Genomic DNA, 17,144 nt, shown 5'->3' on the forward strand with positions numbered 1-17,144 from the left:
GTGGGCCAAGATAACTCCAGAGACCTGTGCCGGCCTGATCAGGTCTTAGAAAAGACGATTATTAGCTGTAATTGCAAACAAAGGTTATTCCACAAAATATTAAACCTAGGGGTTGAATAATAATTGACCCACACTTTTATGTTTAAAATTTATAAAAATTTAACTGAGCAACAAAACTTTTTGGTTTGTAAGATTTATGCATCTGTTAATAAATCCTGCTCTTGTTTGAAGTTTGAAGGCTCTAACTTATTTGCATCTTATTAAACCTGCTAAATCTGCAGGGGGTTGAATACTACTTGTAGGCACTGTATATATACAGTGGGGCAAAAAAGTATTTAGTCAGTCAGCAATAGTGCAAGTTCCACCACTTAAAAAGATGAGAGGCGTCTGTAATTTACATCATAGGTAGACCTCAACTATGGGAGACAAACTGAGAAAAAAAAATCCAGAAAATCACATTGTCTGTTTTTTTATCATTTTATTTGCATATTATGGTGGAAAATAAGTATTTGGTCAGAAACAAACAATCAAGATTTCTGGCTCTCACAGACCTGTAACTTCTTCTTTAAGAGTCTCCTCTTTCCTCCACTCATTACCTGTAGTAATGGCTCCTGTTTAAACTTGTTATCAGTATAAAAAGACACCTGTGCACACCCTCAAACAGTCTGACTCCAAACTCCACTATGGTGAAGACCAAAGAGCTGTCAAAGGACACCAGAGACAAAATTGTAGCCCTGCGCCAGGCTGGGAAGACTGAATCTGCAATAGCCAACCAGCTTGGAGTGAAGAAATCAACAGTGGGAGCAATAATTAGAAAATGGAAGACATTCAAGACCACTGATAATCTCCCTCGATCTGGGGCTCCACGCAAAATCCCACCCCGTGGGGTCAGAATGATCACAAGAACGGTGAGCAAAAATCCCAGAACCACGCGGGGGGACCTAGTGAATGAACTGCAGAGAGCTGGGACCAATGTAACAAGGCCTACCATAAGTAACACACTATGCCACCATGGACTCAGATCCTGCAGTGCCAGACGTGTCCCACTGCTTAAGCCAGTACATGTCCGGGCCCGTCTGAAGTTTGCTAGAGAGCATTTGGATGATCCAGAGGAGTTTTGGGAGAATGTCCTATGGTCTGATGAAACCAAACTGGAACTGTTTGGTAGAAACACAACTTGTCGTGTTTGGAGGAAAAAGAATACTGAGTTGCATCCATCAAACACCATACCTACTGTAAAGCATGGTGGTGGAAACATCATGCTTTGGGGCTGTTTCTCTGCAAAGGGGCCAGGACGACTGATCCGGGTACATGAAAGAATGAATGGGGCCATGTATCGTGAGATTTTGAGTGCAAACCTCTTTCCATCAGCAAGGGCATTGAAGATGAAACGTGGCTGGGTCTTTCAACATGACAATGATCCAAAGCACACCGCCAGGGCAACGAAGGAGTGGCTTCGTAAGAAGCATTTCAAGGTCCTGGAGTGGCCTAGCCAGTCTCCAGATCTCAACCCTATAGAAAAGTTGAAAGTCCGTGTTGCCAAGCGAAAAGCCAAAAACATCACTGCTCTAGAGGAGATCTGCATGGAGGAATGGGCCAACATACCAACAACAGTGTGTGGCAATCTTGTGAAGACTTACAGAAAACGTTTGACCTCTGTCATTGCCAACAAAGGATGTATTACAAAGTATTGAGATGAAATTTTGTTTCTGACCAAATACTTATTTTCCACCAGAATATGCAAATTAAATGATAAAAAAACAGACAATGTGATTTTCTGGATTTTTTTTTCTCAGTTTGTCTCCCATAATTGAGGTCTACCTATGATGTAAATTACAGACACCTCTCATATTTTTAAGTGGTGGAACTTGCACTATTGCTGACTGACTAAATACTTTTTTGCCCCAGTGTATATATATATATGTGTGTGTATGTATATATGTACATATATATATATATATATATATATATATATATATATATATATATATATATATATATATATATATATATTTATACTGTGTGTGTATATATAGATATACAATGGAACACATTGTTTGCGTATATTTTGCTCTCGCCAAATCTGTATTTTCCATGCTAACAATGTTTCTAAAGAAGCTTTATTTGGTTTCAAATGGAAAAAAGAAAATACTGGTTTGGGTGAAGCCACTTAAACTACTGTGTTTTCTCTTTTTAAATCATAATGACAACCCAAAACATCCAAATGACCCTCATCAAAAATTAATATACACCATTTCTTAGTACCATGTATAGCCCTCTCTAACATCAATGACAGCTTGAAGTCTTCTGTGGTAGTTGTGGATGAGGTTCTTTATTTTCTCAGATGGTAAAGTTGCTCACTCTTCTTGGCAAAAAGCCTCCAGTTCCTGAAAATTCCTGGGCTGTCTAGCTTGAACTGCACACTTGAGATCTCCCCAGAGTAGCTCAATGATATTGAGGTCAGGAGACTGAGATGGCCACCCCAGAACAGGTCGACTTGGCCTTGTGTTTTGGATCGATGTCATGTTGGAACATCCAAGTACGTCCCGTGTGCAGCTTCCGGGCTGATGAGTGCAAATTTGCCTCCAGTATTTGCTGATAACGTGCGGCATTCATCTTTGACCAAGTTTCCTGTGCCTTTGTAGCTCACACATCCCCAAAACATCAGAAATCCATCTCCGTGCTTTACAGTAGGAATGGTGTTCCTTTCATCATAGGCCTTGTTGACTGCTTTCCAAATGTAACTTTTATGGTTGTGGCCAAAGAGTTCAGTTTTGGTCTCATCACTCCAAATTACCTTGTTCTAGAAGTTTTGAGGCTTGTCTCTATGCTGCTTTGTGTATTGTAGGTGAGATACTTTGTAGCATTTGCGCAGGAATGGCTTTCTTCTGGCGACTCAACCATGCAGCCCATTTTTCTTCAAGAGCCTCCTTATTGTGCATCTTGAAACAGCCACAGTGCTAGTTTTCAGAGAGTCCTGTAATTCAGCTGATGTTATTTGTGGGTTTTTCTTTGCATCCTGAACAATTTTGCTGGCAGTTGTGGACAACATTTTTGTTGGTCTACCTGACCGTGGTTTCGTTTTTACAGAGCCCCTGATTTTCCATTTGTTAATCACAGTTTGAATGCTGCTGACTGGCATTATCAATTTCTTGGATATCTTTTTGTATCCATTTCCTGTTTTATACAGTTCAGCTACCTTTTCCCATAGATCCTTTGACAATTCTTTTGCTTTCCCCATGACACACAATCGTGAAACGTCAATGGCTGGATGACAGATGCAAGAGTCTGTCTGGATCCCAGATCACTCAGCTTTTATGCACGCACACACTGATTACAAGCAAACAGGTCACAGGTGAGTATGTTACCTTTAGTATCCATTCAAACCCATTTGTGTCAACTTCTGTGCATGTTATCAGGCCAAAATCACCAGGGTATGTGAACTTTTGATTAGGGTCATTTGGATGTTTTGGGTTGTCGTTATGATTTAAAAAGAGAAAACTCAGAAGCTTGACAATTGTGAGGCAGTGACCGGTGTCACAGGTGGGGGTCGCTGTATGTTCTAACCAGGATGCGCACGGAGGCATATTGAGGCCATGGGGGTGCCTTGCAGTTACAGGCGAAGATGTGATTGCAATTGTAATGCAGTAACCAATGCCACAGGCAGGGGTCCCTGTGTATTCTCCCCAGGATGTGCACGGAGGCGTATGGAGGCCTTGAGAGTGCATTGCAGCATGTTAATGACCAAGGCAGAGTTGGGAAAACCTGCCCTGGGGTTTTTGTATTTTGAAACAGACAAGCGGAGCCAAAGCAGCCAGGGCAGCTCAGGGGCCTGGCACCCACAGCGTACACCTGCACCTACACTCAGAGGTGGTGTCTTGTGCCCGGCAGTGTACCGGAGGTAGACTGTCCTATGCCCGAAGGAGGTGGATTAGATTGTTTAACGGCTGCAAACCGGTGGATATGGTTCCTGGCAGCAACCCGGAGGATATTGTGTACTATGTAGTGCTGTGAATTGGACATTAATGGTACATACTTGTGTGAATTGGACATTAATGCTGTGAAGTAACCACATTAAAGAGGCTTTGGTTTGGAACTTTGTTGGGTCACTGCTTCCTCACTGCATAAGTGTGCTACCACTGCCCTACATTATATATATGTATATATACACTGCTCAAAAAAATAAAGGGAACACCTAAACAACAGAATATAACTCCAAGTAAATCAAACTTCTGTGAAATCAAACTGTCCACTTAGGAAACAACACTGTTTGACTGTGCTGTGCTGTTGTGCAAATGGAATAGTCAACAGATGGAAATTATTGGCAACTATCAAGGCACACTCAATAAAGGAGTGGTTCTGCAGGTGGGGACCACAGACCACATCTCAGTACCAATGCTTTCTGGCTGATGTTTTGGTCACTTTTAAATGTTGGTTGTGCTTTCACACTCGTGGTACCATGAGACGGACTCTACAACCCACACAAGTGGCTCAGGAAGTGCAGCTCATCTAGGATGGCACATCAATGCGATCTGTGGCAAGAGGGTTTGCTGTGTTTGTCAGCGGTGTCTGTCAGCGTGGTGACCAGAAGCTGAAGGCTCTACCAGGAGAAAGGCCAGTACACCAGTAGAAGTGGAGGGGGGCCATAGGAGGGCAACAACCCCGCAGCAGGACCGCTACCTCAGCCTTTGTGCAAGGAGGAACAGGAGGAGCACTGCCAGAGTCCTGCAAAATGACCTCCAGCAGGCCACAAATGTGCATGTGTCTGCATAAACGGTTAGAAACCAACTCCATGAGTATGGTCTGAGTGACTGATGTCCACAGATGGGGATTGTGCTCACAGCCCAACACCGTGCAGGACGCTTGGCATTTGACACAGAGCACCAGGATTGGCAAAATCGCGACTGGCGCCCTGTGCTCTTCACAGATGAAAGCGGGTTCACACTGAGCACATGTGACAGATGTGACAGAGTCTGGAGATGCCGTGGAGTGCGATCTTCTGCTTGTAACATCCTTCAACTTGACCGGTTTGGCAGTGGGTCAGTAATGGTGTGGGGTTGCATTTTTTTGGAAGGCCGCTCAGCCTTCCATGTGCTTGCCAGAGGTAGCCTGACTGCCATTAGGTACCGAGATAAGATCCTCAGACCCCTTGTGAGACCATATGCTGGTGCGGTTGGCCCTGGGTTCCTCCTAATGCAGGACAATGCCAGACCTGATCTGGCTGGAGTGTGTCAGCAGTTCCTGCTGCTGAAGATGAAGGCATTGAAGCTATGGACTGGCCCGCCCGTTCCCCAGACCTGAATCCAATTGAACACATCTGGGACATCATGTCTCGGCCATCCACCAATGTCACATTGCACTACAGACTGTCTAGGTGTTGGCGGATGCTTTAGTCCAGGTCTGGGAGGAGATCTCTCAGGACACCATCCGCCGCCTCATCAGGAGCTTGCCCAGGTGTTGTAGGGAGATCATACAGGCACTTGGAGGCCACACACTACTGAGTATAATTTCCTTGCCTTGAGGCATTTCCACTAAAGTTGGATCAGCTTCTAACTTCATTTTCCACTTTGATTTTGAGCATTATTCCAACTCCAGACCTCCGTGGGATATTAGTTGTGATTTACGTTGATAATTTTTTGGTTTTATTGTTCTCAACACATTCCACAATATTTCATTGAGTGATATCTAGGATGTGGGATTTTAGTGTTCCCTTTATTTTTTTGAGCAGTGTATATACGCAGACAGTATAAGTACATAAATATATATTAAAAAGTACCACAGACTCATATCTCAGTATAGGTGGCTGGTATAATGTAATGGTTATTTGCACAGCCTACGACATGGGAGACTGAAAACAATGCTGGGAACAAGGCTCCTAACTCTGTAATACCTACCTTAGGTGGCTGTTGTAACGTAATTGTTAAAGGGCACAACCACCAACGTGGGAGACTGGGGTTCAAATCCCGGCTCTGTCCTGTTGCAAATGTTATATAGTAGTGGTCCTTGAGCAAGGCTACTAACACTATAGTGCCTAACTCAATAAATATGAGAGTGTTACGAACAAAGAGAGTCATGCCGCACGGACGTTGTTTGGATTAACAAGGTCTGCATCAGATGTCGAGGAACCAGGACAATCTGATGATAAATGGGCTACTGGAACAAACCATACATGACAAGGCAAGAGAAACCTGGATCTGATGAAATGCTACTATAACAGCAGAGAGGATATATGAAGCGTATGAGTAAACTCTGGATGGATACAAGACCTGCATTTCCACTGACTGAGAAACAACTAATCACCCAATGTTACATTGTCATAAAGAGAAAGCTATTATCAGATAGATCAACTCCACTGCAAACCACCCCACATGAAGACCTGGATGAACAACATGTGCAACCCCCTGAAACTAGAGAGCACTGAAGCTTATCTGAAAGACAAGATAGTAATAATAATTTTTATTTATATAGCGCCAACATATTCCGCAGCGCTTTACAAATTATAGAGGGGACTTGTACAGACAATAGAGATTACAGCATATACAGCATAACAGAAATCACAGTTCAAAATAGATACCAGGAGGAATGAGGGCCCTGCTCGCAAGCTTACAAACTATGAGGAAAAGGGGAGATACGAGAGGTGCTTAGATAAACTCAATACCATGAATACCAGAGATAGACTGCCAAGGCTCAGCAAAGAAATACCATGCTCTATGCTAGAAGATGCCAATAAAGCACTTGCATCAATACCTACCATTATCATAACTCAAACTAATAAACTTATCTATGCTACTGCCTCATCAATCATCAAAATGATTGGCTATACAACCAGCAAGTGCGTGCCCCCTTGAAAAAGAAGACTGGAGACAAAGATCAAGGTGAAACAAAGCCAACTAACAAAAATACAGAAGGGTGTAAAGATCAAGAATAAGACCAAGCTGGACAAGTACAAAGGCTTGACCCCAACTGAAGCCCTAGAGACTGCTGACCAAAGGCTCACAGCACTCACAGCAAGACTAGTGGATACCGTATATACTCGAGTATAATCCGACCCGAGTATAAGCCGAGGCACCTTCTTTTGCCACGGAAAACTGGGTAAGATTTTTGACTCGAGTATAAGCCGGGTATACATTGTCCCCTCATCCCTGTCCTATCCATGGCTCCCCTTTCCCTGTCCTGGTATGAATGCCTCCCCATCCCTGTCTGCATGCCTCCACTGTCCCCGTCATTGTATGCATGCCTCCCTCTTCCCTGTCCTGGTATGAATGCCTACCTCCCTGTCCCTGACTGCATGCCTCCCCTGTCCCTGTCATTGTATGCATGCCTCCCTCTTCCCTGTCCTGGTATGAATACCTCCCCATCCCTGCCCCTGTATGCATGCCTCCCCCGTTCAGTCCCTGTATGCATGCCTCCCCATTCAGTCCCTGTATTCATGCCTCTCCTTTCCCTGTCCTGGTATGAATGCCTCCTCTGTTCTGTCCCTGTATGCATGCCTCCCAGTTCCATCCCTGTATGCATGCCTCCTTATTCCCTGTCCCTGTGTGCATGTTTCCTATTAAAAAAAAAACACATCATACTCACCTATCTGCACGCCCTGGGTGCTGGCACTGTATCTCGTTCCTGCAGCTCATCCTCTGCTCACCGGTCACATAGTACCGCTCAATAAGGTGATGAATATGCGCTCCACCCCTATGGGAGTGGAGACGCGTCCATATTCTTCACCTCAATGAGTGGTACCACGTGACCACTGAGCACAGGAAGAGCTGCAGACAGGCGCCGGCAGCTGGAACGAGATGCAGTGCCAGCACCAAGGGCGCGCAGGTAGGTGAGTATGATGTGTGCGCCGGCTCCTGGCACCCGCTGCTCCGCCGCCGCCCCTCCCCTGCTGGCTTTCTGTACCATGACTCGTGTATAAGCCGAGGGGGACGTTTTTAGCATAAAAATATGTGCTGAAATACTCAGCTTATCCACGAGTATATACGGTACACTAGAAAAGCTGAGGCCAAGAAAATAAATGCTCTGTTCTCCAAAGAACCATCCAAGGTGTACTCCCAACTACAGAGTAGCAGCACAAAGGCTGCAAGATCTGAGAATGAAACACAGCAACCGTCTAGAGCAAGAACCAGTCACCATTACAGAAGCAGATATCCAAGATATCCAAAAGCGTAAGAGTTGAACAGCACCTGGCCCAGACATGATCCACACCTACTGGCTAAAGAAATTTACAGCGGTAAATGAATGCATGACTAAGCAGATGAACCAACTGCTAAAAGCAGGCCACCACCCAGCTTGGCTAACACAAGGAAGAACAGTGCTGATCATGAAGGATCCTCACAAAGGAACAGTTCCATCCAACTACCGCCCAATAACCTGCCTTACAACAATATGGAAACTCTTGTCAGATATCATAGCCACTAAGCTACAGAACCATATGAACCAGTACATGAATGCAGCTCAGAGATGCATTGGGACCAACACCAGAGGCTCTAAGCATCAGCATCTAGTAGATAGAGGGGCCGCTCAAGACTCAAGATCCAGACAGACCAATCTTAGCACTGCCTGTATTGACTACAGGAAAGCCTATGACTCAATGCCACACACATGGATCTGTGAATTTTTGTCTCTCTATAATGTCAACAGGAAATTAAGAACCTTCCTCAGAAACTCAATGGGGCAATGGAAAACAACATTGGAAGTCAACTCAAGACAACTAGCACAAGTGACCATCCAATGGTGCATATACCAAGGTGATTCACTGTACCCATTGCTTTCTGCTTAGGCTTGAACCCCCCTATGGATATAAGTTCAAGAGTGGAAGCACCATGAGCCACTTGGATGACATCAAGCTGTATGCGAAAAATGAACGAGACATCAATTCACTGATCCACCTGACAAGGATCTACAACGAAGATATCGGGATGTCCTTCAGACTGGAGAAGTGCGGCCGGTTTGGTAATAAAGAGAGGATAGGTAGTAAAGACTGATGGAGTGGAATTACCAGCAGGGCACATATCAAATGTACTGACATGCTACAAGTACCTCAGCATCCCACAAGGATACGGTAATCATGATGAGGAGGCAAGGAAAGCAGCAACATCCAAGTTCCATCAAAGGTTAATACAGGTCCTGAAGAGCCAGCTCAATGGGAAGAATAAAATCCGCGCCATCAATACATATGCCCTGCCAGTTATCAAATACCCTGCTGGCATAGTGTGCTGGCCAAAAGAAGAGATGCTCTGTGAATATGTGAAGACATGAAAGCTCCTCACAATGCATTCAAGATCTCCACCCTAAGTCTAACACCCCAAGATTGTATATCAACAGAAACAGTGGTCGAGGCTTGATAAGCATCCAAGCTACCATCACGGATGAAACAAGGAGTATCCAGGAATACATCAGAAAAATGGCACCAAAAGATGAGATGCTGAGAGAAAGCCTAAGGCAGCAACAACAGATCTGGAAGGAAGAGCAGGAACATGAAGCGCCATTGCAAGACAAGCAGCTACATGGCATGTACCATCGACAGATAATGGAGGTGGCTGACAGATAATGGAGGTTGCTGACATGGAGAAATCTTACCAAGGGCTGGAGAAAGCTGGACTCCGAGACAGCACAAAGGCACTAATCATAGTGGCACAAGAGCAAGCACTAAGTGCCAGATCCATAGAAGCAGAAATCTACCACGCAAGACAAGACCCAATGTGCAGGCTATGCAAACAAACCTCAGAAATAGTCCAACACATAGTGGCAGGATGCAAAATGCAAGCACGAACAGCGTATAGCAGGAATTGTATACAGAAACATCTGCACAGCATATGGGCTAAGTCCCCCTAAATCCAGGTGGGAGACCCCAGAGAAAGTGGTGGAGAATGAAAGGGCTAAAATCCTGTGGGATTTCATGATCCAGGTGGATAAGCAAGGTGTTGGCTAACCAACCAGACATTGTGACAGTAGACAAGGATCAGAAGACAGCAATGATAATAGATGTGGCAGTGCCAAGTGACAGCAACATCAGAAAGAAGGAATATGAGTAGCCTCAAAGGACATAGGAGAACAGGAGAAGATGTGGAAGGTGAATGCAACAGTTATTCCAGTAGTGATATGATCACTTGAAGCAGTGACCCCTAACTTGAAAAAATGGCTACAACAGATCCCAGGAGCAACATCTGAACTCTCTGTCAAGAAAAGTGCAATGCTGGGAACAACTAAGATCCTGCGCAGAACCCTCAAACTCCCAGGCCTCTGGTAGAAGACCCGAGAATGAGAAGGAAGGTTTTTTTTTTGTTTTAATATATACAGTATACAATATAGGTTGAGCACCAGTTTTCTTTTCTTTTTTTCTATTTGAAGCAAAATAAAGTTGTCAACAAGGAAGATACAGTTTTGGTGAATGCAAAATATAAGCAAACAATGTGTTCCATTTATCCCCTTAACGACCGCCAATATGCCTTTCAACAGCTGCAGTTAAGGGTGCTTAAGCCACAGTACCGATTTTTAACTGCGTTGAGGAATAAAGGTATAGCGCCCCCCAGAGTCGGAATTTCTCTGGGGTCTCGGATACCGGGGGTAGCTGAGACCCCAGAGAACATGATTCGGTTTTTACCGACCCCGGTATTGCGATTACCGTTATTAACAGTATAACTGCGACCGCAAAAAAAAGTCTGATTTTGCATTTAATTTCTCTCTCCTCTGATGTGATCGCACATCAGATGAGAGAGAAATAGGGTTCCCCGATGCCCTCAGATACCTCTGTTGTCCCTGCAATCCCCCGTGAAGTCCCGTGAGCCACCGGTGTCTTCTTCCAGGAGAAAATGACATGCGCAGTGCGCCCGCCGAGATCTGCCGACCAGCACCCGGCAACAATAGGAAATTTTTCCAGATAGAAGAAATAGAGCAGGCACCGCTAACTTGTAAATAGATGAAATCATAATAGGGGTGCTACCACTGCGCTCAACACATGAATGAATGAATAGAAAGAAGAAAGAAGGCGCAATAGAAGGTGCACACACCTAATGTAAGCGTGAACAAAGCTTTATTGAAGCAACATAGAGTGCACATATGTGTATCAAACATTAAAAATATTTAAAACACAAACAAACATATAAAACATTTAAAAATGGGGCTTTCCAAATGCGACATGGCGTCTGATCTCAATTCCAGCCAATTCTGCATTTTCTAAAGTCAAACGGTGCTCCTTCCCTTCCGAGCACTGCCATGCGCCAAAACAGTGGTTTACCCCCACATATGGGGTATCAGCATACTCAGAACAAATTGCACAACAACTTTTGGGGTACAATTTCTCCTGATACCCTTGGGAAAATAAAAAATTGGGAACTAAAAGATCATGTTTGTGGAAAAAATATGATTTTTTTTATTTTCACGCCCAGGCTCTATAAACTTTAGTGAAACACCTGGGGGTTCAAAGTTCTCACCTCACATATAGATAAGTTCCTTAGTGGGTGTAGTTTCCAAAATGGGGTCACTTCTGGGGGGTTTCCACTGTTTAGGCACATCAGGGGCTCTCCAAACGTGACATGACGCCTGGAGACCATTCCATCAAAATCTGCATTCCAAAACGTCACTACTTCTCTTCAGAGCCCCGACGTGTGCCATACAGTAGTTTTCTCCCACATATGGGGTATCAGCGTACTCAGGACAAATTGGACAACAACTCTTGGGGTCCAATTTTTCCTGTTACCCTTGGGAAAATAAAAAATTGGGAACTAAAATATCATATTTGTGGAAAAAATATGATTTTTTTTATTTTCACGCCCGGGCGTTATAAACTTTAGTGAAACACCTGGGGGTTCAAAGTTCTCACCACACATCTAGATAAGTTCCTTGGGGATCTAGTTTCCAAAATGGGGTCACTTGTGGGGGGTTTCCACTGTTTAGGCACATCAGGGGCTCTCCAAACGCGACACAAAGTCCAATCTCAATTCCAGCCAATTTTGCTTTGAAAAAGTCAAACGGCGCTCCTTTCCTTCCGAGCTCTGCCATGCGCCCAAACAGTGGTTTACCCCAACATATGGGGTATCCGCGTACTCAGGACGAATTGCACAATAACTTTTGGGGTCCTGTTACCCATGGGAAAATTAAAATTGGGGGTGAAAAATATGGAAAAAAATATGATTTTTTATTTTTATGGCTCTACATTATAAACTTCTGTGAAGCAGTTGGTGGGTAAAAGTGCTCACCACACATCTAGATAAGTATATGTGGGGGTTGCCTGGTTGGTAGGCAACCCCCACATGTACTTATGCTGGCTATCAGATGTAAATCATTCAGCTGCGGAAAGAAAAACTAAATCTCTGAGCACTAAAAAAATACTCGGAGGACCCCCGAGCATGCTCGAGAAATCTCGAGTAATGAGTATATTCGCTCATCACTACTAAGGGTACAAAAATTAAAAGTTTAAAAATTGCAAAATTTGTCAAATTTCATTTTTTTTTTCCATAAATAAACACAAGTTATATCGAATACATTTTACCACTAACATGAAGTACAATATGTCACGAATAAACAATCTCAGAATCAGTGGGATAGCGTTCCAGAGCTATAACTTCATAAACTGACAGTGGTCAAAATTGTAAAAATTGGCTTGGTCATTAAGTACCAAATTGGCTCTGTCACTAACGGGTTATATATAGTTATTTAGCACAAAGAGGCCTCCCCTGACTGAAGAGGTAATCCCTGATTCCCATCTATAAACTGTTCAGTAGGCAGAATGCAATTACAATTTGCCTCTGTATGGGACAATACAGATAGATCAATAAAGTAAAGACTACTCACCATTCCTGCTGTGTCTTGCGTCTATACGTGCTTTGATAACTAAGGTAAGGAGTTTTGTTTGATGCTGATTTTGATTCTAGGACACTAGAAGCAGACTTGTATATTCTGTCCCCATTAGATCCTTTTGCACAGATAACGTACATACTGATGAAAAAGGACCTATAACAGAAATTATAGGGAAAACAACAGGGCTCACTACCTTTTTTGTATATACTCTACGTTCACATTTGCGGTCTGCGCCGCAGCGTCGGGCGCCGCAGCGTCGCCGCATGCGTCATGCGCCCCTATATTTAACATGGGGGCGCATGGACATGCGTTGCACTTGCGTTTTGCGCCGCATGCGTCCCTGCGGCGCACACGTCCGGGCGCAGAGGACGCAGCAAGTTGCATTTTTGCTGCATCCAAAATCAATCAAAAAAAGGACGCATGCGGCGCAAAACGCAGCGTTGTGCATGCGTTTTGCTGCGTTTTTGTTTGCGTTGTGCGTTGCGGCGCCGACGCTGCGGCGCACAACGCAAATGTGAACGTAGCCTTAGCTGGATGCGGGATGGATGAATTTACTGCCGTGGGTGCCAGGAATTTCACTGGTGTTCTCAGCAGCAGTAGACAAAATTTGAGAAATTTGGTAAATCTCATTATTCTATTGACTAAGGGCAGTTGCCAGAAACAAGTCAAAAGATTTTAATGTATTACCTAAACTAGTTTGTGGTTTTATGGATTTTCAATAAAGACCATTTACTTTTATCTACTTCCATTTGCACGTGCCAAATTTCTCAAATTTTTTCTATCACAGAAATTAACAATCTTCAACTTTTTGAAATGCCATCCACTTGTTAGGGAAGCCTTCCTCACAGACTGCACTGCTTCTACACACTCCTGTTCTCAAAATCACTAGTGATGAAGGAGCATGGGACAAGACCCGTCCATCAGCCTCCTCCATCTGAAGAACACTGTGTATGGAAAAGCTATTTCCAATTGGAAGAGGCTGATAAACCGATCTGGTCACATTCCTGTCTATCAGTTGCCATTTTTTGGACAGGACTGATTCAGAGTCTGTGATGTAGGCTCCTCTATAAAGGGGGTGGTGCTTCACAAAGGATGAGATGTGCCTTGTACCTGTAACATAACATTAGTATATTAGTGTCGCAAAATAATTTCTCCAATACATTTATGAAAATAAAGATCAAGTGGACAACCTTTTTAATATCGTTTGCGTTTAGGACATAAAGGACTTTGCAATTTCTGTGGTTACTTTCATTGTCATATTTCAAGAAATATATTTTTTTCCTGGTGATCTAGCTGTGCAAGAGCTTGTCTTTTTTTATGGGGAAAATATTACTTTTCATTGGCATCATTTTGGGGTATATAAAAATTCATTGATTTAGCTCTTATTATTTTTTTGTGCCGAAGTCAAAAAACCTCAAGTTTACAGTTAGTGTATTTTCTCTTTTTACCATGCAGTAAAATTGCAAAGTTAATTTTATTTTATGAGTTGCTGCAACCACAGTAATGCCAAAAAGTATGGTTTTGTTTTACTTTTTAGTACTTTTCTTACCTAAAAATGTGTTATGGGAAAAGGTCATTTTTGTTGCTGCTTTCCATGAGCCATAAAATTTGTTTCTTTCTGTCTACATAGCAGTACAATTGCTTTTTTGCAGTATAGGTTGACAGTTTTATTAGTAGTATTTTTAGTATACATAAACATTTAGGTCCATGAAATTATCCAAAGCCAGAATTATTGGTCTCCAATTAGTACTTATTATTATAAGTCTGTTGTCAACAGTTTGAGCATTAGGTTTCTACAGTGCATAGCTAAACAGGACCCTTCTAAAGCAGCAAAAGGAGTGAAAGGGCGATGTTTCAAAAGTCTCATGAATGGCTATTGTAAAAAAACATTATATTGTTGTCATTAAAAGATAACTATATACTATTTTTTTTCATACTTTAAAGACATGTTATTTTCTTATAACTGAGCTTCTTTGGAGAATAGGGTTTTCCTTGCAAATAAATGATTGATACATATATTATGTTGTAGGAACAATGTTTCATCTTTCTGGTCATATATCTTTTTCATCAGACTCCATGAACTTGGCGTACCAACGAGTACAAAGGGTAGACTGCACTGCACCACGACCTGTGCTGATTTTAGGACCATTAATTGATGCTGTGAAGGATATGCTGGCTAAAGAGTCCCCAGGGAGGTTCTGCAGATGCCCTCTTGGTAAGATTGGATTATATACCGTAGTTGTCTTATCTCAAGAAATCTTGTGGCCCTTGTGCATTCATGGCATGTAGCTTCCAGTATGCTAATTTATGATTTTTTTTCATTGTGTACTAATTACTTTTTTTTTTTACATCTTTTTGTACTTACAGAGGTAATGAAGGCCTCTCAGCAGGCCATTGAACGTGGAGTAAAGGATTGTCTGTTTATAGATTACAAGAGGCGTAGTGGTCATTTTGATGTAACTACAGTGGCTTCAATCAAGGAGATCACAGATAAGGTACATTTTATTCAGCCAATGCTATAAAAGTTCCTGACAAGGTTCTAAAAATATACTTTAATTATCAAATGTATTTACAAGTATATGAATAACGGTAAAAAAGCAGTAAAGAGCTACAATCATGGCTGCGATCAATTTGTGAAAACCATTCAGATCAAAAAATTATGCATACAATCCATATTAGTGAGTTTTGAATCTTATCTTCCTATAAAGCATGCTTCTAGTCACATTTTCGATCAGATGCCGCCATATCTTATTTTCAAGGAAAATAGAATATAAATTTGACATCTTTCTATTTATCTCCTAGAACTGCCACTGCCTTCTGGACATAGCTCCTCATGCAATTGAAAGACTTCACAGTATCCACATATATCCCATTGTCCTTTTTATCCGCTACAAAAGCACTAAACAGATAAAGTAAGTCATATGGAAGCAACACTGATGATGATGTTTGTGTGTATTTTAGGAGATTGCTGGACCTGTGCTGTGGTAGTAACGTATATTTAAAGGTGTAATGTTAGTATACTCTTTTGCTTCCACCTTGCCTAGGAGATGTGGTAAGATCAGGCCATGTTCCTGCTCGGTCATACACAGCCATTGCACAGATTATCTCAGTTTAGGAACATTTTGTCTTAACTCACCCAGTTAGGAAGTTATTATTATTCCAGGATCTATTCATTAAAATGAACTTTTGTTTGTGGGAAAACACCTTTTACCCCTTTCTGACATCTGACGTAATAATCCCTCCCTGTGCACTGGGCCTATTTGACTAGGGACGGATTAGTACATCATCGCCTGCAGACACGAGCTGTGTGCGGGTGATCCCCTCCGGGTGTCAGCTGATACTGAACAAAAATTTCTGGTGTTTGTTCATTCTGCCTCCCAAAAATCGGAATAGAAAGCGATCAAAAAATTTCATGTGCCCGAAAATGGTAGCAATAAAAATGTCAACTCATCCCGCAAAAATAAGCTCTCACATGACTCTGTGGGCGAAAATATAGAAAAATTATAGCTCTCAAAATATGGTGATGCAAATCTATTATTTGCAATAAAAAGCATTTTATAGATTATGTCAGCAGCCAAACATAAAAACCAATATAAATCTGGTATCGCTGTAATCACCCCGACCCGAAGATTGAAGTCACCTAATCACTTATAACGTACGAGGAACTGCTTAAAAAAAACCAAAAAAAACAATTATTCACCTGCTGTTGATTTTTTCATTTTGTCTCTCAAAGATCGCAGTAAGGCTCGGCGCACATTTATCCTGCGCTCTGCACTGAGCACTTACACCAGGGTTTCCATGTAAATCTCTGAAATACATGATTCAGACAGACCCTCTATAAGCAATAGATTTCCTATAATGGGGCAGATGGAGGCACTGTGGACGCCATAGGACCTTTGATCCAGTGGTGTGTCCATTCTTTTAGGATTGCATATAAGTGCCGTCGGCCACAGTTTTGTGCATTTCTGAAAAGAAGGACACCTCTGAACAGAGGCCAAACGGAGTCCAGAGTAACTGTGCTGCCTCATTATAGTGAATGGATCCCTCTGGGGTTTCATCTGAATCACGTCACTCAGAGATTTAAATGGAAACCCCAAAGTAAGTGGTCAGCGTACAGCGCCAGATAAATGTTATCCCTAACGTTATGTAAAATGTTGCCAATAAAAGCTTCCACCCAATCCACAAAAAAAGCAAGCTCTCACTCAGGTCTGTCATCTTTTAATGGAAATATAGGGGGCTTCCACGTTACTGGTAGTACAAAGGCTCTGGAAAAGCGAAATGGCCCAATAACTCTGCAAAAGAAATTCTGCAAATTCTGTGCTTCCAAATCCAAATTCCCCCTCCCTTCT

The 17,144-nt window shown here is 42.6% G+C and overlaps 1 protein-coding gene across 3 annotated transcripts in view; it reads left to right on the plus strand.

Moving 5' to 3' along the window:
* The window catches only part of DLG5 (discs large MAGUK scaffold protein 5), a 491,099-nt gene that overhangs the window by 454,432 nt on the left and 19,523 nt on the right, over nucleotides 1–17,144 (plus strand). For all 3 annotated transcript variants that reach the window (XM_077259413.1, XM_077259411.1, XM_077259412.1), the window contains 3 exons: nucleotides 14,867–15,010; nucleotides 15,163–15,290; nucleotides 15,598–15,707. In XM_077259413.1, the coding sequence (XP_077115528.1) occupies nucleotides 14,867–15,010; nucleotides 15,163–15,290; nucleotides 15,598–15,707 (382 nt within the window). The remainder of the gene's footprint in view (nucleotides 1–14,866; nucleotides 15,011–15,162; nucleotides 15,291–15,597; nucleotides 15,708–17,144) is intronic.

This window comes from Ranitomeya variabilis, chromosome 4 (assembly GCF_051348905.1).
Source record: "Ranitomeya variabilis isolate aRanVar5 chromosome 4, aRanVar5.hap1, whole genome shotgun sequence".
Taxonomy (NCBI): domain Eukaryota; kingdom Metazoa; phylum Chordata; class Amphibia; order Anura; family Dendrobatidae; genus Ranitomeya; species Ranitomeya variabilis.